The 26,100-nt window shown below is 41.6% G+C and overlaps 1 protein-coding gene across 1 annotated transcript in view; it reads right to left on the bottom strand.

The window, feature by feature from the left end:
* Positions 1–2,188, bottom strand: part of IGFBP5 (insulin like growth factor binding protein 5) — a 30,202-nt gene extending 28,014 nt beyond the window's left edge. Inside the window, exon 1 of the mRNA XM_001363682.4 lies at positions 984–2,188. Coding sequence (XP_001363719.1) covers positions 984–1,317 — 334 coding nt within the window. The 5' untranslated portion in view covers positions 1,318–2,188. The remainder of the gene's footprint in view (positions 1–983) is intronic.
* Positions 2,189–26,100: the final 23,912 nt, after the last annotated feature.

Raw genomic sequence — 26,100 nt, 5'->3', positions numbered from 1 at the left:
CACACTCCGGGCGTGTGTCCCCCCCCCCCCCCCCCGCCTCAAATCTTCTGTGGAATAAAATATGTCTCTTCCCCCGTACTTCCCTGCGCTTAAGGATGTGCCAAACACACAGTTAGGAATATTAGGGATGGAGAACAGCTGGAGGAGGAGGGATTTAGGAGTCGCCAATCTTTCTCCCGCCACCTTCCCACCCTCACCTTTACCCCGCGGTACAATTCAAATTTCTAAGGCTGGTGGGGAAGGATGGGTAGGAAAATGCCAGGCGAAGTAGCCCAGCTTTCAGTCTCTGCGGATGGAGGCTGGGCAATGAGCCAAACTCCGCCAGGAAGGTGAGCTCCCAGAACGGGTTGGGGGTGAGGGGCGGGCGAAGAATTAAAAAGCCCATCATTCATCCCAATTCAAAAGCGCTTATCTTGCATGAGAAAAAATAAAAATAAAAACAGCCTTCTAAAATCAATTCGCCATTGGTGATGAAGGTGGGGTCCTGAGAATTATATAAGCGGACCGAGCGGGTTATGGGGGACAGGAGGGGACATCAAAGAGTACAGCAGCAAAAAAGAGAAAGAGCCCCCTCCCCTTAATTAAAAAATAGATTCTCGGCGGACCTTTTTGTTTTTTAGGTAGGAACAAATTGTCAGGGGCGGGGGGGGGGGGCGGAGGGTTGGTGGGAAATTAATATGCTCGAAGAGTAGAAAACCCCACCCCAGCCTAGAGACTAGGGGTTTGGGGGTGGGGGTGGGATAGAGAATATCAGTTGAGATCAAAAGTGCAGAGGGGGTGGGGGACAGCAAAAGGAGGTGGCGAAGCCCCCTAGAGCGGCAGGATTGGGCAGGTGGCTTCAGTGTACTGAAGAAAAATCCCAACGCCCAAGTCTAAACTGGCTCCAAGCCACTCACAAATGAAAAGGAGATAGTGAGTTTTAAGCACTTCCCTGGTAGCCTCCCGCCGTGTAATGAATGACCCGGAGAATAAGGCTCCCTCACCGATCTTGGCTTGTTCCCGGTAGCTCTTTTCGTTGAGGCAGACCCCACGTCCGTGCAGGAGGGCGTGCAGGGGCTTCTCCTCGTCCTGTCGGGGGAGGCAGCGGAGCCCTTGGGCGCAGCGCTCGGTGTACACCCCGCACGACTGCCCCTCGTTCAGCGCGCAGGTCATGCAGCAGCCGCAGCCAGGCTCCTTGACCAGCTCGCAGCCCAGAGGACTCGGGGGGCACATGGATAGGGCTTTCTCGTCGCACGCTTCGCAGTGCACGAAAGAACCCAGGCCTTGGGCTGCCCCGATACAGGCGGACAGCAGCAGGAACACAGTAGGCAGCACCATCTTCCTAAAGTTCCCCCTTACCTTGGGGCACGGTGCAGGGCTGGGGAGACTCTGGGGGCAGGGTGTGTGTGTGGAGAGCCAAGCCTTAATATCGGCCCAGCTACCTATTGTCTTGGAAAAAAGACAAGGGCTTTCCTCCTTTTTCCACTCCCTACCAAGGGTTTAAAAAATAAGTGATGGAGAGAAAGATTTAGATGATGCGAGAGCCGATCTCAGTTGCGAGAATCAAGACTTGCAACAGTTTGGGGCAAAGAAAACGAAATGGCCAGGTGAAAGGAGAATGAGGAATGGCAAAATACCTTCCAAATTCCAGCTCACCTGCCTTTTTAAAAAAGTGGGGAAAAAAGCCCCCAAGACAGCTCAGCCCAAAGCAACCACCGGAAAATCTGCTCCAAGATTGAGAAGAAAAGTTTTTTAAAAATGTGAAGATCACACCCAAGTGTGAACTCCCTGTCCTCCCTATGAAGGCATCAAATGGACCGGGGTTGCCACGGAGCAGGTAGATGGTCGCCCGTTAAAAAGCCCCTCAAAAAAGGATAAGCAAGAATTGTTTTGTATATATTAAAAAACCCTCTTTTCTCCCGTTCACCACCTCTTCCAAATCGTCAGGTTCTCTGCAAAGCCCGAATGGGAAGGAGGAGGAAGGGGAAAAATATTATAAAAGCACCACCACTTTGTAGCTCTCCCAACACTTTTCCCCTGGAGAAGTTTCTAAAGAGACTGATTATTGCCGAGCAGGCTGTCTTTTTTAAATAGACGTCCCCCTGGCTGCCGGCCAGCCGTTCGCTGCAACCCGAGAGCACACGACACCCAGTCTGAAAAGATGCCAGCAACTCGCGCAATATTGCAGCGCACACTCACACGGGCTGGGGGGGTGGGGCGAGGACTTCGAGACACCGAGCGGGCTCCCCCTCTAGCCTTGAACCCCTCCCCCCGGAATGTTATGGAAGGGGCGCGGGGTTTGGACTTCTGGAAAGCGGGTCAAGCAGAAAGGAGAATCAGTTCTTTTGCAGGCAGGGACACAATAAGCCCTGTAACTCTGCCTCACCTCCCCCCCCACCCCACCCCCCCAGCCCAAGATTCACACACCCCAGGCTCAAGGAGTTGGAGGGAGAAGCAGTTTAGTTTTAGCCAACTCTATATATACAGAGTTGAAGAAAAATCTTTTCTAAGCCTTGCAAATCGGCTGTTTGCTGATGCCTATTTAAGTTACCATGTAAGGTTTGGGAAGATGGGGATGGGGGAGGGGGAGAAGGCGGTGGGCTGAGTTTTTTAAAAGGAAAAATTGCTTCTGGAAACTTTGCAAATCTCTGTTTACCTGGTTCTCTTAAGTGACCATTCATTCCCTCTGGGCTACATTATTGGCACAGAGATTCTGTGTGAGCCCCAATTCCCCCTCACTCTGCCTGTGTGTAAGTGTAAGGGTAGTGAGCATGAAAGGGCAGAGTTATTTTGTGTGTGTGTGTGTGTGTGTGTGTGTGTGTGTGTGTGTGCAGCATAAAATCCAATATTTTCAGCAGAGAGGAAAGAGTTAAAGCAATATTGACTGTTTAGGAAAGGCAAACACTTAAGAGTATTGGTAAGAAAAATCTAGCCATCTCTGAATCTACTTTATTGAAATACAGCATACTTTTGGGATTATTGGGACTGTTTGTATGTGTGTGTGTGTGTGTGTGTGTGTGTGTGTGTGTAAGGTTGTTGGACTTTTACAGCCACTTCTTTGGATTTCCATCAGCTTTGTTTCTAAAGATTTTTAACTAGATAGAGGAGAGAGTGAGAGAGAGAGAGAGAGAGAGAGAGAGAGAGAGAGAGAGAGAGAGAGAGAAGCCTCTTGGAATAAAGATAACCATCTTACAGATATACTGTGTAAATTAGGGTTCCTCTCCCATACCCAGAAATATTAGGAGCCTAGCTGAAACTCACCCCAATTGGGACACATGCTGGGCTATTCCAACCTTCACACCCAACCTTTTCTTAATGAAATGCAAGGAAATCTCTTGCTGTTGCAGAGGTACTGAATTGATTTAGGAAATGAGCTTCAGAGACCTAGGAAAGGAACAAATGTCCAGTAATTTCTTGGGGGCATTTAAAAAAATTAGGAGTGTGTAGGAGCTGCCTTCTCTCTTTATGAAATTTTCTTCAGCCCAGGGGCTGTATTTCATAGAGTTTGCCACTAGACTGCAGTCTTATCTATGATAAAGAGGGGAAAAAACCCTTCAGCAGAGTTTGCTTAAAAATACTTAACTTGCTGGCTGAATTGAGTAGATGACCATTTTATGTTGCTGATGTTCCCAGGGCTGTTCTCTCCTCTCACCTGTCTGCTGTAGGGGGTATGAAGGATGAAGTCGTTGAAGTTTAAAATCACTTTTCTCTGTCCTTGCTAAACAGAGAGGGGGAGGATACAGACATCTATGTACATAGATTTCAGTGGTCTCAAGCTTTTTGCTTTTTCTTTCTCCCCTGTAGCTGAGGTTTGGAAAAGTTGGGGCCTTCCACCTACCATAACCCCCACCCCAGCAGTATGTATTTTTTTCACTCTTTTGTTAGTCACAGATTAGAAGAAATATAGAAAAGCCTTGCCATGTCCTGCTTTCACACCATTTCAGCTAGGTCCAGGGGCACTGGCAAGATCTGGGCAGAATGGAGAACTTATTTCTCTTTTCTTCCTTCCATAGAAATATGAACTACTTAGTTTCAACCATCCTATATTCCTGGGGTGACTGCTATAGACAATGTATCTTTTGGTCTGGCAAACTTCCAGTGAAGGGAAAATAACACCTCTGAGGAAAGGTGAAAAGAACAGAGGATGATTCACACTGGAGAAGAGAAGACTTGGTGTTGGGGGGTAGATATTGGAGGTATGGGGTGTGGATTTCTGAGTTTTCCTATACAAATAAGATCTAACAAACCAATATTCTCCACTTCTAGGGAGGGATGGCTAGGGGAAATGGACCATGGTGGAATGAAAAGTTAAGGTTTGTTACAAGGAGAAGCAGGGAGGGATTTAAAGACAATGGAAAGGTTGCCCAATGAAAAGTGGAAGTATCTTCCCCAGAGTATTTAAAAACGAGATCATTTTTCAGGTTTAGGGCTGATGTGGGTTTGTCCAGACTGGGGGATGAATTGGACAAATCTCTGACCTAAAATTCTATGATCCCAGGGAGAAACATGTTCTGCTTCTGGCTTCCTTCCAAGTTGAAGTTCCATACCCCTTCCCATACCCATTCCCCCTCCATTTAATTTCAGGGGCCAGATTCACCACGGAGGTCTTCTTCATTGAGTTCCCTTGATTCTGGTGCAAGACAGTTTTGAACCACTTTAGTTAAGACTTTTTTGGACAGGGTTTCCTCCTTTTGGGGTTGTTAAAAGTTTAGCTGCAGATTGAAAGGAGATTTCAACAAGTATAATGCATTTTATAAGAACTGGACTTCGTGGATTATTCTTTTAAATGGTAGTAGTATTTGTATCTCTGTGGTGACTGCCATTGTCTTCTTGAACTACTGGGAGGAAATTAGAAGAGTATGGGAAACTTGTGGAGAAGCCATGATCCAAAGAGAGAGTGAGATGAGAGGAGAAGTCTGATCTATTTCCAGACTTCTCAGGCTAGAGGGGAAAAGTGGGGCCCCAAAACTCTTTCTCTTTCTTACTTTGAAGACAAAGCCAGGCTTTCAAGGGCTAGTCCCTCTTGAGATGACCTTGAAACAGTTCTCACCTTGCTTAGAATGGGAATTGAGCAATTCAGGGGTTAGACATCCACTGTCCCTAGTCACCCCTCCCTAACTCTTAATCATCCCAAGTGAGGGTTTGAAGAAAAGTCCATTAGGATGGGTTGGAAAGGCTCATCCTTTAAAAATTGCAACAGAATCATGGAAGTAGCCTTATCTTGCTTCTCTATAAATCCCCTCACCTTTCTCTGAGGCAAGATTACTCTAAAGCTGACCCAATGACTCTCAATCTTTGGTCTGGCTAAAGAACTCAGAAGACAGAGATGGATCCTTGTCTCCTATCCTAGGACACAGATTGGAATACACTCTGATTCTTTCCCCTTATGCTTGTCCATAACATAGAGATAGGATTTTTTTTAAAAATTCAAGAAATATTATCTATGAGGTAGCAGTCACTGAGGCTGTACCAGAAACCAAGGAGGAAATTTGGAACATCTTGGGAGCCTAGCTGTAGTGAAATCACCGAAGGCTAGGTGGCAGAATGAATACATTATTCGACCCAGGCTTCTTGGGAACCAGAAGAAGGAACTGAACTGTTTGGCCCTTATATCCACTTGTAGGGGAAAATGTTACTGATATATGCCATTGGAAAGTGAGTGGAAATCTCCCCTCACTTCAGACACACGTCACTACCATCAATGTAGGAGTTCATATTGGCCCAAATCAAATTTTTTGGGGAGGGTTTTGAAGGGGGTCAAGACCTCTGGGGAACTTCTGGTGAGGAAACTTCTTTCACCAACATAAGGCATAACAGCAACTGCTCTGTCTTCAAAAGTAGTTTAGGGCACAGAGAAATTAAGTGACATGTCCAGAGAACTCAACTAATATGAATGAGACAGAATTTGGACTTAGGTCTTCAACACTACAAAGTGGAGTCTTTGGAGTCTATGAGAAGCAGCTCTACCACATAGCCTCTCCCAGATCAGCCTTGGAATGCTCCTTGGGCATTTTTTTTTTCATGCTCTGGGATCAGTAATGCCCTTTGACCACCTTGGCAGTTGGACTAAGCAGTATCAAATGAGAGAATGTTTGTAAAGTGCTTTCTAGCACATGATAGGTATCTAATAAATGCTTATTCCCTTTTCTTCTCTTCATGGCTTCCTAGGATCCAGGCCTTGTTCTTCCTTTAACTGGTTATGTGCCTTTGAATCAATCATCTCACCTCTCTTGGCTTCCATTTCTTGATCTGGAAAACTAGGGGACAAGGACTAGATTCTGTAAAAATGGAGATTTTGAACCCTAGACTTCAATCCCCAGAAGTCTTTGGTATTTCCCAGAATTCCCTATAATCTCACCAGAGTCTCCACATTGGCGAGATTACAATTGGTATTTAATTGGCAGTAACACCTCTCATGCTTTTCTCTTCCATTGCAATGATGTAACAAGTATAGTGGTAAGCTAAGCGCGGGGATTTTGAATGGACTAATCAGCCATGGGCATGTGGTTTTTATTTTGTATCTTTGATTTCTAGTAATCCTTAATAAACCTCATAAAATATATTTTTATTAGTAGAGATATAATTTAATTTTTACAATTCAAATACTCAATGGTCCCTTTTTCCAGACCCTGATCTAGGAAGAAATTGTTCTCTTTGAAATGAGTTATAAAGGCTTCCAGTAAGCTCAAATGATTGAATCCCATTCATGCGTAGGATTTTGCCATTTGGTACCTTTGCTCATTAATAGTTTAGTATAGACAACGAACTACAGAGAAGGACCTAGTTGTGCAAAAATATTTATTTTATAGCAGCTTTTTTTTTTTGGCAGCAAAGAACTAGAAATTGAGGGGATATACATTAAGTGGGGAATGGCTATACAAGTTGTGGTATATGCTTGTGATGGAAAACTGTTGTACATTAAGAAATGATGAACAAGATGATCACAAAAAAACCTCCAAAACATTCAAAGATTTATATGAAGTGATGTAAAGTGAAATGGGAAGTATCAGGAGAACATTGCACACAGATGACTTTGAATGACTTAACTATTATCAGCAAAACAAGGATCCAAGACAATTTCAGGGGACTCAGGATGAAAAAGAATTTCAATGGCCATAGAAGGACCTGAAGAAGTCTGGATGATTAGATTGAAGAGATTGAAAAATACCCTTCTTCACTTTATTTCTTCAATTATTTTTTTCTAGCATAAGGGATATGTGCCTTCTTTTATAACATGAAAATATGTACTGAATGATAATTCATGTACAACCTATATAAAATGATCTGCCATTTTGGGGAGGGTAGAGGGATAGGAGGGAGGGAGAGAACCTGGATCACACAATGTCAGAAAATGATTATTAAAAATTGTATCAACATAATCTGGAAAAAATACAGATTGATATATAAGGGGAAAAAAAAGAGGGGTCAGATCAGGTCAGAATTTTATTGCTTTTGACCAAAGGCCAAGACAAAATTAGAACAAAGGACAGGTATACTGTGAGCCCAAATATAGATAGAATGGGTTTCTTCCTATGACAGCATTTCAGAGTTAGTTTCACAAAGAGACTCATCAGAGCAATATATCTCTGGGTGGATTTAATGACAGTGTCTAAAATAACCTTAGCTCATATTTCTAAGCTCTCATGTCCAAAAGGAGAGTCACTAAAAGTTAGGGATGTAGCTGACAGTTAAGTAATTTATTTTGTATACTGTTCTTGAGTGAATGATTACTAGTTAGATTCACCCAAAAGAAGATTCTGGAGTGGTTTCAGATATAAAAGAAAGAGTTAAAAGATAAAAGGACAGTCTCTAGTTCAGAGGCTCCACAAATAAGGCACCCTGCAGGGTGTATCTGCTTTATAATCATGACCCTGGGTGGGTCTGGAAAAGGATCGCCTTAAAGGCTTCTCTGAGTTTGGAAAGGTAAAATTAATTAGGTAAAGCAATTTCTACTGGGACAAAGAAGTGAGATATGGTTCCAGTCCTCTTAGGTCAATAAAGGGTGAGGCAGAGAGGAGCAGGCAGGGCAAGCAAAAGTTGGGGAGTAGCCCAGGAGAAAGAGGCAACTGTGGAATCAATGTCTCTTCCAGGCCAATTTTATGGGATGGTGGGCAGGGTAACCCTTTAGGAAGCAACGACCCTGATGACCTTCGTGGTGGTGAGATTTTTCACTTGGATTTTCCCCAGAGTTATACCCAGGACCATAAAAAAGGACGATAACCTATGGGTTCTCATGCTGGTTTGCATATTTGCCAAAGCTTTGTTTAGGTCTACACAGGCTGTGTGTCCTATTCTTAGAATGTTTGCAAGTTAACATGTGACTGTGTTTTCTCTAAAAGCTGTCATTTCTTGACAGAGCTATAACTAGGGTAGAGTCAATGGAGTTTTGCTCCAAGACATGGAAATGCAATAATATTCTCTTTCAGTGGAACTGAAGCCACCGTGTCGATTAATTATCTTTTTTACTTAAGTTTATTTGTCTCAGTTCCCTCAAGAACAGAGGCTTCTCCTTTTCCACACCCTTTCCTTTCATGATCTTATAAGTTTCCATGGGTTCAATTATCCTCTCTATGAAAATGCCCTCTAAATCTATATATCATATAGAATTCCCTGACTTCTAATTCCATATTACTGAGCTGTCTGCTGGACAGTTTCACCTGGTTGTCCTTTAGGCATCTCCAATTCAATATTTCAAGTAGATATATTTTTCCTTAAACCAATTCTTCTTCTAAACTTCCCTATTTCTTTTGGATACCATCCATCATCATTCCATCAGAGAAATTCCCCATCTTAGAATAACGACTTTTCTTCCTGCCCTAACCTTCCATATCAGTTCAGATGCCAAGGCTTATAGAGCTTACCTCTCTAAATATCTCTCTTATGCATCCTCTTCCTTCCACTCACATACCCTTCATTTTAGATCAGACCCTACACACCTCTCACTTGGACCATTGCGATAGCCTTCTAATTCGTCTCCCTGCGTTCAGTCGATTCTTTCTCCCTTTCGATATTCCTGAAACACAAATCAGAGTGGGTCATCCTCCATTCAAAAATCTTCAGTCACTTCCTATTACTTTTAAATAAAATACAAACCCTTCAACCTGGCATTCATCACCCTCCACTGTCTGATTTCTACTTGTCTTTCTTATTCTTACTTTGTATTACTCTCCACCATGGACTCTTAAATGGAAATCCATGCAGTCTGCTTGTTGCTTCCTATAAACAAATTCCTTTATCAGCCTTCATGCCTTTATATGAATCCCCTTTCATGTTTTTAATATACTCCTTCCTCACCTCTGCATTGTTCACTAGTTTCCTTCAAAACACAGCTCAGGTGCCAGCTTTATAAAGCCTTTTCTAGCCTCCCACCCTCACCCTTTATTAATCCTCTCTGTTTCTCCTCTCCCTTCTTTCCTCCTCCTCTCTCCCTCTGCCCCCCTCTCCTTTTGTATACCTACTTCCTATTTACTTGTGTCCACATTGTTTCTCTCTGCTAGAATATAAATGTACTGAGGGGCAGACACTTTCTCATTTTGTTTTTGTAGTCCTAGAGCCAGGCTCATGGTGAGAGCTTAATAAACTTAAAATGAATTACTTCTTGGTAGCATCACATAGTGGAATTCTCATTTTGGAATCAGGAAGAACTGGGTTCAAGTGAGATGTCTGAAAGTAGAAACTGAGTAAATATTAGCAAGTTACTCACCCTTGAAGGCAACCTTCTGGAATGATGAACTTTTGCAAAATCCCTTCATTTGGGGGATAGAATGTATTTTTAACATATTATACATATGAATATTTTATTCTAATAACTCTATATTCTTTAACGTATAACTCTATAATATACTATAACAATTATTCATGTTAGTAACACCTGGCTCAATATTTTAATGTTTTAATAGCTACATATTTATATATCACATATTTTCATATGTATGCATTGTATCCTCAGAATGTAAACTTGTTGCAAGATGGGGTATTTCATTCTTTGTGCTTATATCCCCAGTGACTGCCATATAGTAATAACGTTTTCAAAAATGTAATCTTTTTCCATATTATATGTCAATAAAATTTTTAATAATAATTTTCTGACATTTTGAGATCCATGTGCTCTCTCTCCTTTCCCCCTCGAGACAGCAGGTAGTATGATATAAGTTGATCACATGTCATCATACAGTACATAATTCCATGTTCATCATTGTGAATTACAGAAATCCTCTTTCCATGTAGACATATAAACATTTTGACCTTAATGAGTCCCTTAAAGTTTCCCTTTATTTAAAAAAAATTTAAATTTATATTTACCTTTTTTTTGGACTTCTCTTGTGTCTCCTGTTTGGACTTCAATTTTTTTGTTTAGGTCTGGCTTATTCCTCAGGAATGCTTAGAAATCTTCTATCTTAGTGAATGACCATTTTTCCCCTGGAAGAATATATTCAGTTTTGCTGTATAGGTGACTTTGGGCTGTGTTCGTTATTGTGAAAGACACATATTGTTTACTATAGAGAAAAAATAATGGAGGAAATAAAGTGAAGAATGTCATGTCTCTATCAATATTCAGACTCCATCTATTCCTTCTGCAGTGGCAAATAGCCTTTTCATCCTGAGTCCCTTGGAGCTGTCCTGGCTTTGCTTGTAATAGTTAAGTCATTTACACTTGATGGCCCTGAATTATGGCCATGTGCAATGTTCTTCTGGAACTGACAAGCTGCCAATCTACTTGGATAGGATGAGTTTCTTTACCAAAAGGCCTCTTTTTCCCATCTCCTCTATCCCAATTCATGTGGCAGCTGGTGGCATGGTGGATAAAGTGCTGGACCTGGTGTCAAGAATATAAAATCAAATCTAGGATGACAAAAACAATCTCAGATATGTGAGACCCTGGGCAAATCACTTAATCACTTTCTGCCTTAGTTTCCTCAACTGTAAAGTGGGAATTATAATAACCTCCTTAATGAGATTAACAAAATAAATAAACCCTTAATTTTTGTCTTAGAATCAATACTAAGTATCAGTTCCAATGCAGAAGAGCATTAAGGGCTAGGCAATTAGTAGTAATTGACTTGCCTAGGGTCACACAGATGGGACATGTCTGAGGTCACATTTGAACTCAGGACCTTCCATGTCCAGGCCTGACTCTATTTACTGAGCTACCTTGCTGCTCTCAAATGAGATATTCTTAAAAGTGCTTTTAAAGCTTTATAGTACTATATAAACACTAGTTGTTATTTATTATATGTATTTATATCAAATTGAATCAAGAGATCATTTGTTTGCCTCAATCCTTCATGCTGCTTTGCCTAACCCAAGTGTCAAAACTGGTAGTTATGAATCTTCTTTCTTTGTCATTGTGCCTTTTAGCTAGCCCCTTCCATATACCATGGTACCTTGGTACTTGTCATGAATTTGTTCCAGAAGTCGGGTCAGATACCAAAAAGATTGAGTACCAAATGAATTTTTCCCATAGGAATAATGTAAATTGAATTCATCAATTCCAGAAAACCCTGATTTTATAAGGTATCATATGTATTAATGGAGTCATGTTTTAATAAATAATCATTAATGATATATAGACAGAAATAAAAAACCAGAATTAGATTAAATAATTTTAATATAACTTTACCTATATTGAGAGGAGTTCATGACCCAAGGGATGGTGGGAAGGAAAAATGTTATTGTCTGGCAGAGAAGTTCCCTTCCATAATATCTGAGGGCAACTGCCTTTCTGGAATTCTTTCTCTTTCTCTTTTCTGTTCCTTATCACCACTGAACCCTGCTTGAGATTCCCCAGGTGTAAGCTTCACAAGATACCTATCCAATGAAGTTTGTTTTTGTTCCACATTTCAGAATTCCTCTAAAGCGGTATATGGTCTGGCCATTTAACAGCTTTACAGTGTGCTTGTTAAAGCTTTATTAAGGGGATATTTTTCAACAAAATTTTGTACTTCCACCCACTTTGCTCATATTTCTTCGATGAATGAAGTGGGAAAATCCTCCTTTGCCTCCTTCTCACCTCAAGAAAACTCCCCAGCCACTATAAGTTGCTGAGCCCACTGAAGTTCCTGCAGCTCCTCAGTGCTGAGCTCTTCTTTATGCTCCTAGAGTAACACGTGATCTTTTGTTTCCTCTGGAGAGGGCATCTGCTTCCAAGCTCACAACATCAACAAGTTCTAGCAAGCAAGTTGAGTGCCAAGCAAACTTTGAATACTGTGACAATTTTTTGCTACCAAAATGCGTCAAATACCAAATTTTATGAGTTCCAAAACCTTTGAGAACCAATGACTCAACTCAAGGACACTTGAAATGCCAAACAGAAAGGGCGATCCAGTTGAGTTAGGTCAGCAAGGAGGAAGGAAATTCCCACACGAAGTTAGACCAATGCTACAGTTGAGTGCCTTCTTTAGCTTCAGGTGCCACCAAAAGAAAATAACAATGATTATGCCTCCCAAAGTTCACCTGGGAGGAACACGGATTCAGAAAGGTCTTCCAGGCTCAATTACAGTCCATCAGTTACTAGTTGGGTGATCTTGGGAAATTATGAGTCTCAGTTTCTCCATCTCTAAAGTGGAGATAATCATACTCACATTATCTGTTTCACAAGGTTATTTATGAAACCATGTGTAAATGGTCAAGCCCATTATGTAAATGTGAATTAGTAGGATCCAATGATTAAAATATAGGCAGGTATAAGGAAAAAGGAGAAAGAAAAGGAAGGGAGGAAAACAAAAAAAATCAAGGGAGGCAAGGAGTTATAGATAAATAACAGTGTGCTGGTAAATGTATAACAATGGGCTCTGAGGGTGGGGTGTACAACACCATACAATTTTCTTTTTTAAACCTCACCTTCCATCTTGGAGTCAATACTGTGTATTGGTTCCAAGGCAGAAGAAAGGTAAGGGCTAGGCAATGGGGGTGAAGTGATTTGCCCAGGGTCACATAGCTGGAAAGTGTCTGAGGCCACATTTGAACCCAGGACCCCCCATCTCCAGACCTGGCTCTCAATCCAATGAACTATCCAGCTGCCCCCCATCATACACTTTTTTTTAAACCCTTACCTTCTGTCTTGGAATCAATATTGATTAATATTGATTCCAAGGCAGAAGAGTGGTAAGGGCTAGGCAATGGGGGTTAAGTGACTTGCCCAAGGTCTGGCTCTCAATCCACTGAGCCACCTAGCTGACCCCCCCCCACTCTTTTAAGTTGAATTTGTATTAACATTTTCCCCATCACTTTCTTAAGGACAGATCCTTTTATTCCTGTGCTTTCCAGTGTTTTTAATAGGAAAGAGTATTGTATTTTGTCAAAGGCTTTTTCTGCATCTATTGCTTAAATCATAATAACATTTTCCCCATCGCTTTCTTAAGTCTTGACAATCAACAAAACAATAAATTAACCCTTTATTTGTAGTATTTGCCAATTTCAGAGATCTAAATGTTCACATTAAAAATTTAACTGTGTACTTAGAGGCTAGTACAAGCTGGTTCCAGTCCAACCCTATAAGTGATATAAACATACATATATGTGTGTGGAATACATATGTGTGTGTTTAAATATAATATCTAGACTGACTACCTCACAAGGTTGAAAGGTTGGTTGTAAATAGTACTTAGAACTGGGAATCTTAGAGATTATTTGGTCTAACACCCTCATTTTACAGCCTAGGCATCTCTTTTATCAGTCTGTATATCCTAGAGAGGGAAAATAATTTACCCAAGGCTACACAGGATAGCAGAATGGGGACTTGAAAACAGTTGCCTTAGTTCCAAATCCCATTTTGCCTTTCCTTAAGGGCTGTGTGTGTTTGTGTGTGTGTGTGTGTGTCTGTGTGTGTGTAGATCAAATAAAATAATGTATGTTAAACACTTTCTAAACCATAAAGCACCACGAAGAAGTATTATTATTATTAGTAGTAGATGGGGAGAGAGGACCCCCTCCCCAACAGTGGCCTCAGATACTTTCTACCACAGGCCATTTTCCTTCTCCTGATTTAAAAGCTGCTTGTGTTCAGTTACTCTCTGATCCTTGAAATCAAAGAAGGGTTTCTTAGATTGAATCAAGGGGATGGTTGTTATATGGGATGATGGGAAGAAAAGGAGCATAAGATCATAGACTTTTTCTTTCTTTCTCCTTCCTTCCCTCCTTCCCTCTTTTCTTCCCTCCCTCCTTCCTTCCCTTCCTTCCCTCCTTCCTTCCTTCCTTCCTTCCTTCCTTCCTTCCTTCCTTCCTTCCTTCCTTCCTTCCTTCCTTCCTTCCTTCCTTCCTTCCTTCCTTCCTTCCTTCCTTCCTTCGTTTCTTCCTTCCTTCCTTCCTTCCCTCTTTCTTTCCTTCCTTCTTTCCCTCTTTCTTTCTTTCCTTGAGAAAGCAAGATATATGAATTCTATTATACATATGAAGAGACGCAAAACATATTTCCACATTAGCCATGTTCTCATCTACCATAGGTTTAGAACTAGAAAGGTCCCTTTTCTGACTCCATAGGGAATGGGGAGAGGCATTTTTTTTTTAACTTTTACTTTTTTACTTGATCTTGCAACTTACACTGTTCCAGGAGAGGGGGAAAAAGGGAAATCGCATAGAGCATGGGATATCAGGAACCAAACAAAAGGATTTACTAAGCATTTCCTAAACACAAAGACTGGTTTGACTTACAAAAAATCTACTGAATTGAAATGCTATTCTCAACAATGACAGAAGACACCCAGAGCAGCCACTCCAGCAAATTCCCCAGAACTTGGAAACTCCTGCTTCTTGTTGCTACCATCTGTAGTCACGCACGCCCCCGTTTTTCATGTTTCTGCGCAGTGTGGTGTTATGAGTGATTGAGTTGGAGTCAGAGAGCTTTAGATCAAATCTTGGGTCTGTTCCTTATTACCTGTGGACTTTGGAGAAATCACTACACTTGTGTCAGCCACAGTTTCTTCATCTCTAGAATGATAGCATGGCCTTAGGTGACTTCTGAATGTACTTCCCACTTTCCATGAACTTGCTCTCCAGAGGAAGGCAATATCTATGTCCCCTTCTGGATTCTAGTGAGGGAGTGTCTATCTAATGTTTTCAGGTCAAGCCTCCCTTCCGGTGTTCCTTGCCACCCCCTTCTATTCCTGCCCCTTAACTGCCAGTGGCTAGCAGTTATATTAACCTCAGTTGGTGTTCAGTCGTTTTCAGTTATGATCAACATTTCATGACTCTATTTGGGGTTTTCTTGGCAAAGATACTGGAGTGGTTTGCCATTTCTTTCTCTAGTTCATTTTACAGATGAGGAAACTGAGGCAAATAAGGCTAAGTACCTTTCCTGAGGGTCACATAGCTAATAAAGTATCTGAAGCCAGATTTGAGCTCAGGAAGATGGGTCTTCCTGACTCCAGAGTTGGCATTCTATCCATTATATTGCCTAGTTGTCCAAACCTCAATTATATTTAACCAACTTTAGTTATATTTAATCAGCTAAGATCAAACAGCTTTTATAAAGAGTTATTCACTTTGAATATTCTAGAATAGAAAAATAAACATTTCCCCCCAATTTGGACTGAAATACAAGGATCCTTCCCTCCAACTTGGGCGCTACACTCCCTGTTATACCATAGCAATCTCTTGGAAGAGTGGATGCCATTGTAAGGTAGTTTCTATATAGCATTTGTCCCACTAAATTCACTTACCTATTTGGCATAGCTAATGGATAGATGAGTCTGCATCTCCATTACTGTTGGGGTAGGTTGAACAAGTCAGTAAGTCATCCAGGTCTTTGTTCTTCATCATCTGGCTTTTGCCAGTTCTTTGCATGGGTTCCGTCTCCCAGGCTGTGATGGCTCACTCAGATGACCTTTGGAAATTCAGAAAGTTATAGCCATCTCAAATCATCTTTACTTTGAGCAGGCTTATCCCCTCCTCCTCTCTCTTTCTCATGCTGGAATGTGCCAGAGCCAGCTTGAACCAATTCTTAAGAGCTAATTATTAAATTTTTGTTGCAAGCATTTATGTCTCAGAAATCAGCAAATAGTACAAATCAGGTCTTAATTTATTATTTATTATCTAGACTTGAGAAAAATATGGAGGAAATGTTAATATAGATTAGATTTAAAAGTATGTTATGTGTAGGGCTTTTAGGTAGCTCAATGGATTGAGAGCAAGGCCTAGAGATGGAAGGTCTGGGGGTTCAAATCTGGTCTCAGACCCTTTCTAGATGTGTGACCCTGGGGAAGTCACTTAACCCCCATTGCCTAGCCGGCTCTTCCGCCTTGGAACCAATACACAATATTAATTCTAAGACAAGAGGTAAGGGTTTTAAAAAAGTGCATTATGTGTACATTTCCCCTCCTAGAGAGATAGTTGTAAGCTTTTACAAGCACATCACTGATTCCATGACCCAAAGGAGGTTGAAAACCCCTTGATTTAAGATATTCAGTCTGACAATTGGAGATCAAGAATACATAGCCTGTTGAACAGACCCAAAACAAGTGCATAAAATGCTTAATATTACGTAGTGACAGAAAGGCAGGTCTATATCATGGCTAGTGGGTAGAGGGAGTAATGGAAGTAATAATAGTACAACTGGGATTTGAACTCTGGATCCAAGGCTCTTTTCCCTGATACTCTGTCTCCCTTAGAGAATCTTTTGTCTGAGCAAGGGCACTGGCCCATGGACAAAAATCCCCGAAGAGAATGAAAGTTGTAGATGACAAAAGCAGGTATTGGAGAGCACCTTACGAGTTCACTTGGTCCTCATAACAGTGTAAGAGGGAAATGATGAGGCTGGCCAGTCTAATATTTTTCATCCTAACACAGGACAAGGATGACCCTATTTTTCTTATAGGCTCACAGCTAGTAAGTGAGTGGGCACAGACTTAAATGGAGGTCTTTGGGCTCCAAGAACAGAGTAGCTTCTTGCTGTACCATGTCAACACCCATCTAGCCTGGGGAGAATGAAATGGGGGCAGAAGACTTCACTGTCCATTAGTTAGGGTTGACTTTTTAGAAAAGTTACTTCCAGAAAAGCGGCAGCTTTAACACAGACAGGCTATACCAAGTCTCACGCAGAGATATATTCCCAAATAGAGTCAGTTAGGCTAACAAAGAGCACATTTCACAGTTCATCAGAGGAAGAAGGGAAGTGACAAAGATGGAGATACGGGTTACATAACAGAGGAAATCTACAAATGTGCCTCCTGAATAAACGTAAGTGTATATGAATATATAAATGCATGTACATAAAATATCCTTGGGTCCTGATTAGAGAGTCCAACTGTCATTATCAACTGAAGTTACTAGCCTTTCCAGTAAGGCGCCCCTTCCCCATCACCTTAATATCAGCGATTTTATACCCAGCCTTTGGATTTTGCATCCCCCTTTTCTGTGTTTCCTAAGCCTTGGTTTATCCCCCTTTCAACTTCAGGCCTTTCAGTTCCTTTTCATCTGTCTACTTAAAAAAAAAAATCCGAGGCCAGGATTTCTCCCTGGTTACCTTTTCTGGGTTGCCAAAAAGGGGGTGGGAGAGAGGGGTAAGAGAAACAAAACCAAACCCGTTGTAATCTCCCTAGTTTACAATTAATTAAATTCCCCATTATCATTTGTTCTCCCAAGCCAGTTGGGAATCTTACCAGATGGGGAAGGTGGTCCCTGCCCAGGAGAGGCCAGTTCTGTGCCATTGCCTTTTAATTCTGTGTGGGAATCTTGGGTTCCCTGTCAGGAGCTGCAGTCTGAAGGCTATGAAGACAATACTTTTTCTTCTAGGGACCCAGAGTGGGAATTAAAGTTATATTAAAAAGCTCAGCTGTGATGACGATGACCTAGGACCATGAAAGCCTCAAGTTTATGACTGTATTTCAATCTGATTGGTGAATAGATTTCAGAGGATTCAGGGGATGCAAGGGACTGACCTTGACCTGGCATCAGTATATTTGTTTCTTTTTAATCTCTTACCTGGTGTCTTAGATTCAAAACTGCATATTGGTTCCAAGGCAGAAAAGCAGTAAAGGGCTAGGCAAGGGGAGTCAAGTGACTTGCTCAGGGTCACACAGGTGGAAGGTGATGAGCCCGATTTGAGGTGGACTTATTTTAAAAAAAATTTGGATAACTATTTTGATATGGTTGGTTTCTTTTGTAAACTTTTTTTTTTAGTTTATGCAGTCAGAAATATTGTCCTTAGAATGGAATCCATTAGAGTTCCAAAGAGTTTCATGAAGTCTCAAAATTAAGAAGTCCTTAAATTAAAAAAAAATTAAGAAGCCCTTGATTTCGAGTAATCATTTTTTAAACTTTCCATATTCATTCAAACCCCACTTTGAAAAATAATAACATACAAATTCTCATTTATTAAATTGTTACAAATTCACATTTATTAAACAATGTGCCATGGACTGTGGTAGGTGCTTACACAGAAGCAAAGGGTCATGGTCTATGTCATTATTATTCTTTAGAAGGCATGACATATGTTAGCTAATACATAGACTACACATTAAAGTATAAATATGTTAGAGGAACAAATGAGAAGCATTTGGGATAATGGATAGAGGGCCATCCTTGGAGTTAGGAGGAACTCAGTTCAAGTCCTCCTTCTGACAGAGAAGCGTGAGGGCTTTTGGGTAAGCTTTTACTTTTTAGAACCTCAGGCAACTTTCTAAATATTGCAGGGAAGATGCCAATCTGCATTGGCAGAAGAAACTCCTCACCTTGAGCTCCAAACATTGATGAAATCACAGGTCTTGTAAAAAAGAAAGTGAAGGGAGTCCAAACTACTTTGAGAACAAATCAGTGAAAATAATCATCAATTAGAAAAACAATTGAACTTCTAGGGCATCTTTTCTCTCAGTGATGCTGAGTATGTTTGGACAAACCCGGGTGTCTTTGTCATGCTCTTGGGGGAAAACTGGACTAACCTAGGGTCTGACTAGATGTAGGTGTCCCTTGGGGGTTGGGGCATAACAAAAGCAGTTTCAAAGTGATTTCAAGGTTTTTGAACCTAGGGATCTGAGAACATATGGGTCACGGTGAATGAAAGGTGATGAGATGAGAAGGACAAAGTACCCAAGGAAGGTACAGGGGGGAAATGCCACTTTGGATAGGGTTGGCTTGATGGAGAGCTCTCTAGAGGTGCAAGCAAAGAGAGGCAGAGACAGACACAGAGACAGAAACAGGGATAGACACACAGAGAGGACATAAAACAGACAGACAGAGATAGAGAAAGGAAAATTAGATGAAGGGACAGAGACAGACACCAAGAAACAGAGAGATATAAACCCAGGTTTGCTGGTCATTTGTGTATTCCTGATAATTGAATAATTGAACTCCCCAAGTGGATGAAAGAAGATGAGCAGGGGGTCTTAGGACTGAATCTTATTTAATGGGAAGAGGAAGAGCTCCCAAGGAGAAAGAGTTGGCAGGGATATGAAAGATCAAGTAAAGGAAAGTGTTCCTAAAGTCTACAAGAACGGGAACATAATGGTCAAAATGGTAGTCAAAGGAATTAGAAGAAGTCATTGTATTGGTCCAGAAGAAGACCTATTGATCCTCCATGTTCTTTTTTCTTTTAAATCCTTACTTTTTCAGAGAAGAAAAACAACTGCTTGATCATGTGGGGCGATGAGGCTATGATTGGGGATGTAGGCTCTAAATGATCACCCTGGTGCAAATAATAATAGGGAAATAGGTCTTGATCAATGAAACAAGTAAAACCCAGTGGAATTGTGTGTCAGCTATGGGAGGGGGTAGAGAGGAGGGAAAGAACTGATTCTTGTAACCAAGGGAAAATATTCTAAATTGACTAATAAAATAAAATAGACCAAACCTTTACTTTTTGTCTTAGAATCAATCCTAAATGTCAGTTCCAAGGCAGAAAAGGCTAGGTAACTGGGGCTGAGTGACTTAACTAGGAAGTATCTGAGGACAGATTTGAACCCAAGACTCTCCAGGCCTGGCTCTCTATCCCCTGAGCCACTTCATTACCCCTCTCCTCCAAGTTCTTCTTATCACTAAGGTTTTCAGTGAAACAGCAAGGACACTTCAGGAAGTGGGCATCAGTGGGGGTGATGATGGAGCTGGCAGTTCTGCAGTGGGCACACTAAAAATTTGACCATGAAGAGAAGAAGGAAGATGGGACGATCCCAGAATGGAGGTGTCGTTGAGAAGCCCTGGAGCTCTTTAAGAATGCTCGGGGCAGAAGGCAGAGATGGAGCAGTTGGTGATATGGAGAGGTAGGAGATGAAGGCAGGAGCAGGAGTTCACAAAGTGGGAGGAAATAAAAGCCATTCATGCTACATCTGGAAGGTTTTATTTTCTAGAGGAGGAGAGGCATGGAGTCTTTCCATTAGCTGGGCAGGAGGAGAGGATGGATGGGGGAGGAGGAAGGTGGGGCGGAGGGCAGTGGGGGGAAGCTGGCACCTGTTGGATTTGATCTCTCTTTGCTGAAGTGGACTGTGAGCTTGTCATCAGTGGGGGTGGGAAAGAGATTAAGGGCTTCAGGAAAGAACTGAACATGTGAAACAGCTGGCATGGCTTGTAAAGGAAGGAGTCAAGGAGGGAGGAACAGTTAGTGTCCTGAGATTGGTTTGTTGACTACAGCCCCATATGTAGTTATATACCCTGTGATTTCTTTCCCAACCGGGTAACAACATGGCGGAAAAGGCATGGGTATTAGGGGAGGGGGCAGCTGGGGATCAGCGGGGGCAGGGGGAGCCAAAGCATGGGGGTAAGATTAAACTGGTTGCTTCAGTCTCCAACCTCTTCCCTCCCTCTTTCCTTTTGTCCCTCTCCTTCTCCCCCAGCTCTCTCCTCCCGAAGCTCACAGTGGGAAAAGGAGACCTGTGGTTTGGAAGCTGGAGGCAGGGAGCCCAGATCCCTGCCCCACCTCCACCTCCTGATACCACCGCAAGAGCTGCCCCAGCCTGTGTGCCGAGCCTTCTCTGAGGCTCAGGTGGGAGGAGACAAAATCTGGTGATTTGGAATCTCCTCCCAGGAAGGAATGCTTCCAAGGGGCCAACTCTCAAAGCAGGCTTTTGGGGAAAGGTGGAGGCTGGGAGCAGAACAGCAGCCCCCCGGAGACCCGAGGAGGTGGTGTCCCTCTTTCTTTCTTATCCTCTCCCAGGGGCTCCTCGCCTGGGATGGACGGAGCTCCTGGCGCTGCCTAGTGTGTCTAAACCTTTAAAGAAACCCAACTGTGGGCCTAAATCTAGGTTTCCTAAGATTGGGAGCCAGATAGAACTCTTGAGATTACTTAGTACACTTCCGCCCTGCATACAGATAGAAAATCGAGGGAGGAAAGGAAGCAAACATTTAGGAAATGCCAATCACCACTATATTTCATTTGAATCTCATCACAAGCTGAGGGGGGCTCAGAGAAGCCGCTTACCCCAGGTCACATAGCATGCCAATAGCCAACAATTCTTTGCTCTCCTTAGGGAAGTTTTTGTCTTTGCAAGGATATTGGCCAATGTGAGGCAAAATCCAGGATGATGCATGAAAAGCCATTTCATTTAGGATCTTTTTGCTTTAGAAATACAAAATGGGAAATTGACCTTCTTTTAAAATGTTAACAAGGGGGGGGGGCAGCTGGATTGCTCAATGGATTGAGAGCCAGGCTTAGAGAAGGCAGGTCCTGGGTTCAAATTTGACCTCAGACATTTCCTAGCTGTGGGACCCTGGGCAAGTCACTCTTCCCGGTAACATTCCAAATAGAACCTTCGTTTGACTGATAGGTCATCAGCCTCTGCTTCTGCCTTTTTCATGCTTCCCAATTTCTCTCTTCCACATAAGCCTTACTGCTCTCCTGCCTTAGAACCAGTTATAAGGTGGAAGGTAAGGGTTTAAAATTTTTTTAACAAAGACTAAAACCTTATTGAATAAAGGATAACAAATACTAAAAAATATATATGCTTTTGTTTTATCTTTTGTCTAGTTAAGGTGAGAATAGAAGTGAAACTGGGGAATAGAACAAAAGAAAGGGTGAATGGAAGAGAAAAAAGGTGGAACAGAAAGGAGAAAAGAAAGAGGAATAGAAGTCACTGAGGAAGGATTGAAAGATGAATCCACTCATTATCTTTGGGGGTATCCAGACAGTGAGGTGGCTCAGTGGATAGAAAGCCAAGCCTGGAGAAGGGCATTCTTGAATTCAAATCTGGCTTGAGGCATTTCCTAGCTGTGTGACCCTAGGCTAGTCACTTATTCTTTAAGCCAATTGTGTTGCCCTGCCCACTCTTTTTGCCTTGGAACTGATACTGATTTTTTATTCTAAGTAGGTAAGGGTAAAAACAAAAAAATAAGATAATGGATGACAAGACTAAGACCTACCTAGGCCTTTAGATCTTTGGTCACTATTGGTGAATTCTTGCTGTGATTTTTTTCCAAGAAAAAGAAGTTTAGTTAGAGAGTAGGAGGGTGTTCTTTAGAAGGTATTCTCTTTAGAGGGATACCATCTAAAATGGAATATAAGAAAATAAAAGAGGAAATTCCAACCTCAGAGGTAAATAGTGATACCCATAATCGGGGTATTCTTGGTTATCTTTTCTATACAGAGGCACGGGTCCAAAACATCCATCAATTAACAAGCATTTATTAAGAATTTATTAAGTATTCAATATGTGCTAGGCACTCTGCTAATTTCCAGGAATAAAAAGACAAAAAAAAAGTCTTTCACATTTTAAAGGAAATCAAATCCCAGAGGTTACATGTCCAATGGATGTTAGTTACTGTCCTCAAAGTCCTTATTTAAAAAAAAAAAGCCCATGTCCAGGAGCAGTAACCTCGTCTTTGGGGGGGGGGGGGAAGAGGGGAGGCAGCAGAAACACAAACAGTATTTACTATTTTGGGTAAATAACTACCTGAAGGCTATTTTGAGCCAATCAGTATTGGATATGTGCAAATGTCTCTACATTGCCTAAATGAGACAGACCAGCCTGGATTAGTTTAAATCCTGAATTTTGAAATATATCTTTGGAAAGAAATGAATGCTATTACTTGGAGTACATGCAGTAATGGGAATTTGGCTAACTGAGTTACCTCCTATGAGATGGGGAAGGGAGGGCTGGAAATTGAGGTGGTTTGCTTTAATGAATGGATAAGGGTTTGTAATTAGCATCTCATTGCTTGAAGGATGCTAGGAAACAGTTTATTCTGTAAAGTAGTAAAAAAATAGAGATTCAGCTGGCTGAAACTTTAATTTGATTAACTAACTAGTCCTTTCTTGATAGGCGGTGTCTAAATGATGACACACTTTTTAGTGGCGTCTGAATGATGAGATCGTTCTGTGCTCACAGAAATGTAAATCAAATAATTTGGCAAAAAAAAAAAATTCAGATCTAAGAGCATACCTTGGTTTGCTCTCTTTGACCAACATCCTTAACTTTCTTTGTTTCTCCTGTCTTGTCACTCAATTATGTCTGACTTTTTTTGGCCCCAAGGACTATAGGATTTTCTTAACAAATATACTAGAGTGGTTTGGCATTTCCTTCTCTAATTCATTTTATAGATGAGGAAACTGAGGCAAAGATTAAGTGACACAGCAAGTGTCTGAGGTTGGATTTGAACTTTAGTCAGGAAGACTTCAGGCCCATTGCTCTATCCTTTGTGCTTTAGCCATCCTCAAATCCTTGTTTTGTTGCCATCAAACTAGGCTCATACAACTTTAGCCTGTTTCCATAAAACATCCTTTAAATTCTCCTCAGATTTATTTCCAAAATAAAGGAAAGGACGAGAGAAATTACTTGATTTCTCTTATGCTGTGGTAGAAAGAACAATATACTAGGATGTGGATTCTAGTCCTGCCATAGCACTCTGAGAAAGTTATTTCCCTTTTTTCACCCCTTGGTTCCCATAAAATAAAGGCGTTAAATAGAGAAGTCTTTAAGATCTCTTTGAACTTAAGAATTTTAAGCTGGGTTCTTACTCTATGCCCACTTTAGTTTCTTTTAGACCCTGAGAACAGCTGAAAACCTTGTTCTACTATTTACTGTCTTGGTAACAGTAGGCAATATAACCTCTCTGGGTCTCAGGTACATGAACATCCCTTATTGACCTGAATCCTATGTTCCTATGACCTTGTCCAGTGTTGGTTTTCATGGTCTCCCATCTCTGTGCTTTTGTGTTGATTCCCCACCACACCCCCAGCTCTATTCCCTCCCTCCATGCCTAGAAGCCTCTCACCTTCAGCTCTTAGTTTCTTCCTCTAAGATTTATCTCAAATCTGACCTTCTGAAGACTTTTGCTGATTCCTCCAGTGGTCCCTCTGGAGATGTTTCCCATCTCTTGTATGTGTGTCTTGTTTGTACCTAGTTATTTACATGGAGCATCTAGGTAGCTCACTGGATAGAGGACTGGGTCTGAAGTCAGGAAGACTCATCTTCATGAATTTAAATTTGGCTCAAGATAGTTACTAGCTACATGACCCAGGGCATGTCATTTAACCCTGTTTGCCTCAATTTCCCCATCTGTAAAATGAGCTGGAGAAGGAAATGACAACTCATTCTAGTGGATTTGGCAAGAAAATCCCAAATGGGGTCATGAAGTTAAGGACTGAACAACAACAAAAGTTATTTACATGTTACCTCTGCCATTGGAATGTGAATTCCTGGAAGGCAGACAATTCTGGCCTTTTTGGTCTCAAGGCTTAATGTGGTAGGAAGTTAATACATTCTTGTTGACTTAATGATGGTTATTCTCTGTCCTTCCTCCCCTCCCACCTCCCTTTCTAGTCTTCATAAAGCTTTCCTTGCTCCAAATTGTCTTTTTTAAAAATTAAGATCTATGTTGTTCCCAGATTCCCCCTAATTATTTCATTAAATTCAACTCAACACACATTTTTGGGTACCTATGATATGTCCTAGTACATACTGGAATGCCAATTAAAAATATGGAGAACTTAGTTTTGTTCTAAAACCCATTCCCCATCCAACCAGTGGAGGCAAATACCATTTGTTACCCTGGGTAAGTCATTTAATCCACAAGAGACTACATGATAGAGTGGACAGAGCCCTGGACTAGGAGTCCTGGAGACTTTTTCTTTGGCCTTTGTCTTCTTCATTTGTAAATGAGGTGGTTGGTTTTGATGAGCCTTAAGTCTTTTCCAGCTCTAATTCTAAGATCCTATAATCTGGCTATGCCCCAGGATTTCTCCATTGTTGTGCAGTCATTCAGTCATGTCCAATTCTTTATGACCCCATGGACCATAGCTATTCATGGGGTTTCCTTGGCATGGATACTGTAATGCTTTGACATTTCTTTCCCAGTTGATCCAGTAAATCACTTCGTTGGGCAGTTAGAGGTTAAGTGACTTGCCCAAAGTCACACAACTAGGAAGTATCTGAGATTGGATTTGAACTCTGGTCTTCCTGATACCAAGCTCTTAACCACTAAGCTGCAGCTGCCTCTCAGAATTTCCCTACCAAGGCATATATTGACAAATTACAAGTAGCTCTGTGAGATAGGTCCTGCGCAGGTATTATTACCCCCATTCTACAGATAGGAAAGCTCAGTCTCAGAGAAGATATGTCTTCCCTCTGGTCACATAGCTGAGGTGTGATCAGAAGCCAGGTCTTCTTGATCCAAGGCCAAATATGTGATATACTCTGCCATGATACCTTTCCATGTTCTAGATGTATCAATCAACAAGTATTTACTTATCATCTACTCCATGCCAACCATTAAACTATGTGTTGGGAATAAAAACACCAAAATGAAGCAGTCCCTACCCCACTTGTACAATGTCGCTATATGTGAAAAGGGTTGTGATCTGCTAGGTGGAAGGAGTTAACACGGGGAGTGCCCTTGTCCAACAGAAATCACAAATCCTTCCCAGATTCTGGACAAAAAAAAAAACAACCTCATGAAGCTTCTTGAAGAGGTCAACATTCCCAGTGAAGAATGAGGTTTTCCAGCTCCATCTTCCAAAGGTTATTCAAAGTGTTAGTAAAGTGAGAGAAGGAAAAAGAATTCAAGAAAATTGATGGGAAGTGTTTGGCTCAGAGGACTTCTGAGGTCCACTCCCAAATTGGGTCTGTGACAGCCCTGACTCTCCTCAGTCCCTTTGATGTGGCCTACCTGGACTCTGGGCTAAGCCAGACTTGGCAAAAGGGACCGACAAAGGCTGTGTGGTCTGGTGGAGGGCCGAGTGGAGGGGCAGAGGGAAGGAGCTCAGATCTG

Source organism: Monodelphis domestica, chromosome 8 (assembly GCF_027887165.1).
Source record: "Monodelphis domestica isolate mMonDom1 chromosome 8, mMonDom1.pri, whole genome shotgun sequence".
NCBI classification, from domain to species: Eukaryota; Metazoa; Chordata; class Mammalia; order Didelphimorphia; family Didelphidae; genus Monodelphis; species Monodelphis domestica.
Note: the sequence above shows the minus strand (reverse complement) of the source record. Positions and strands in the feature narration are given on the sequence as shown.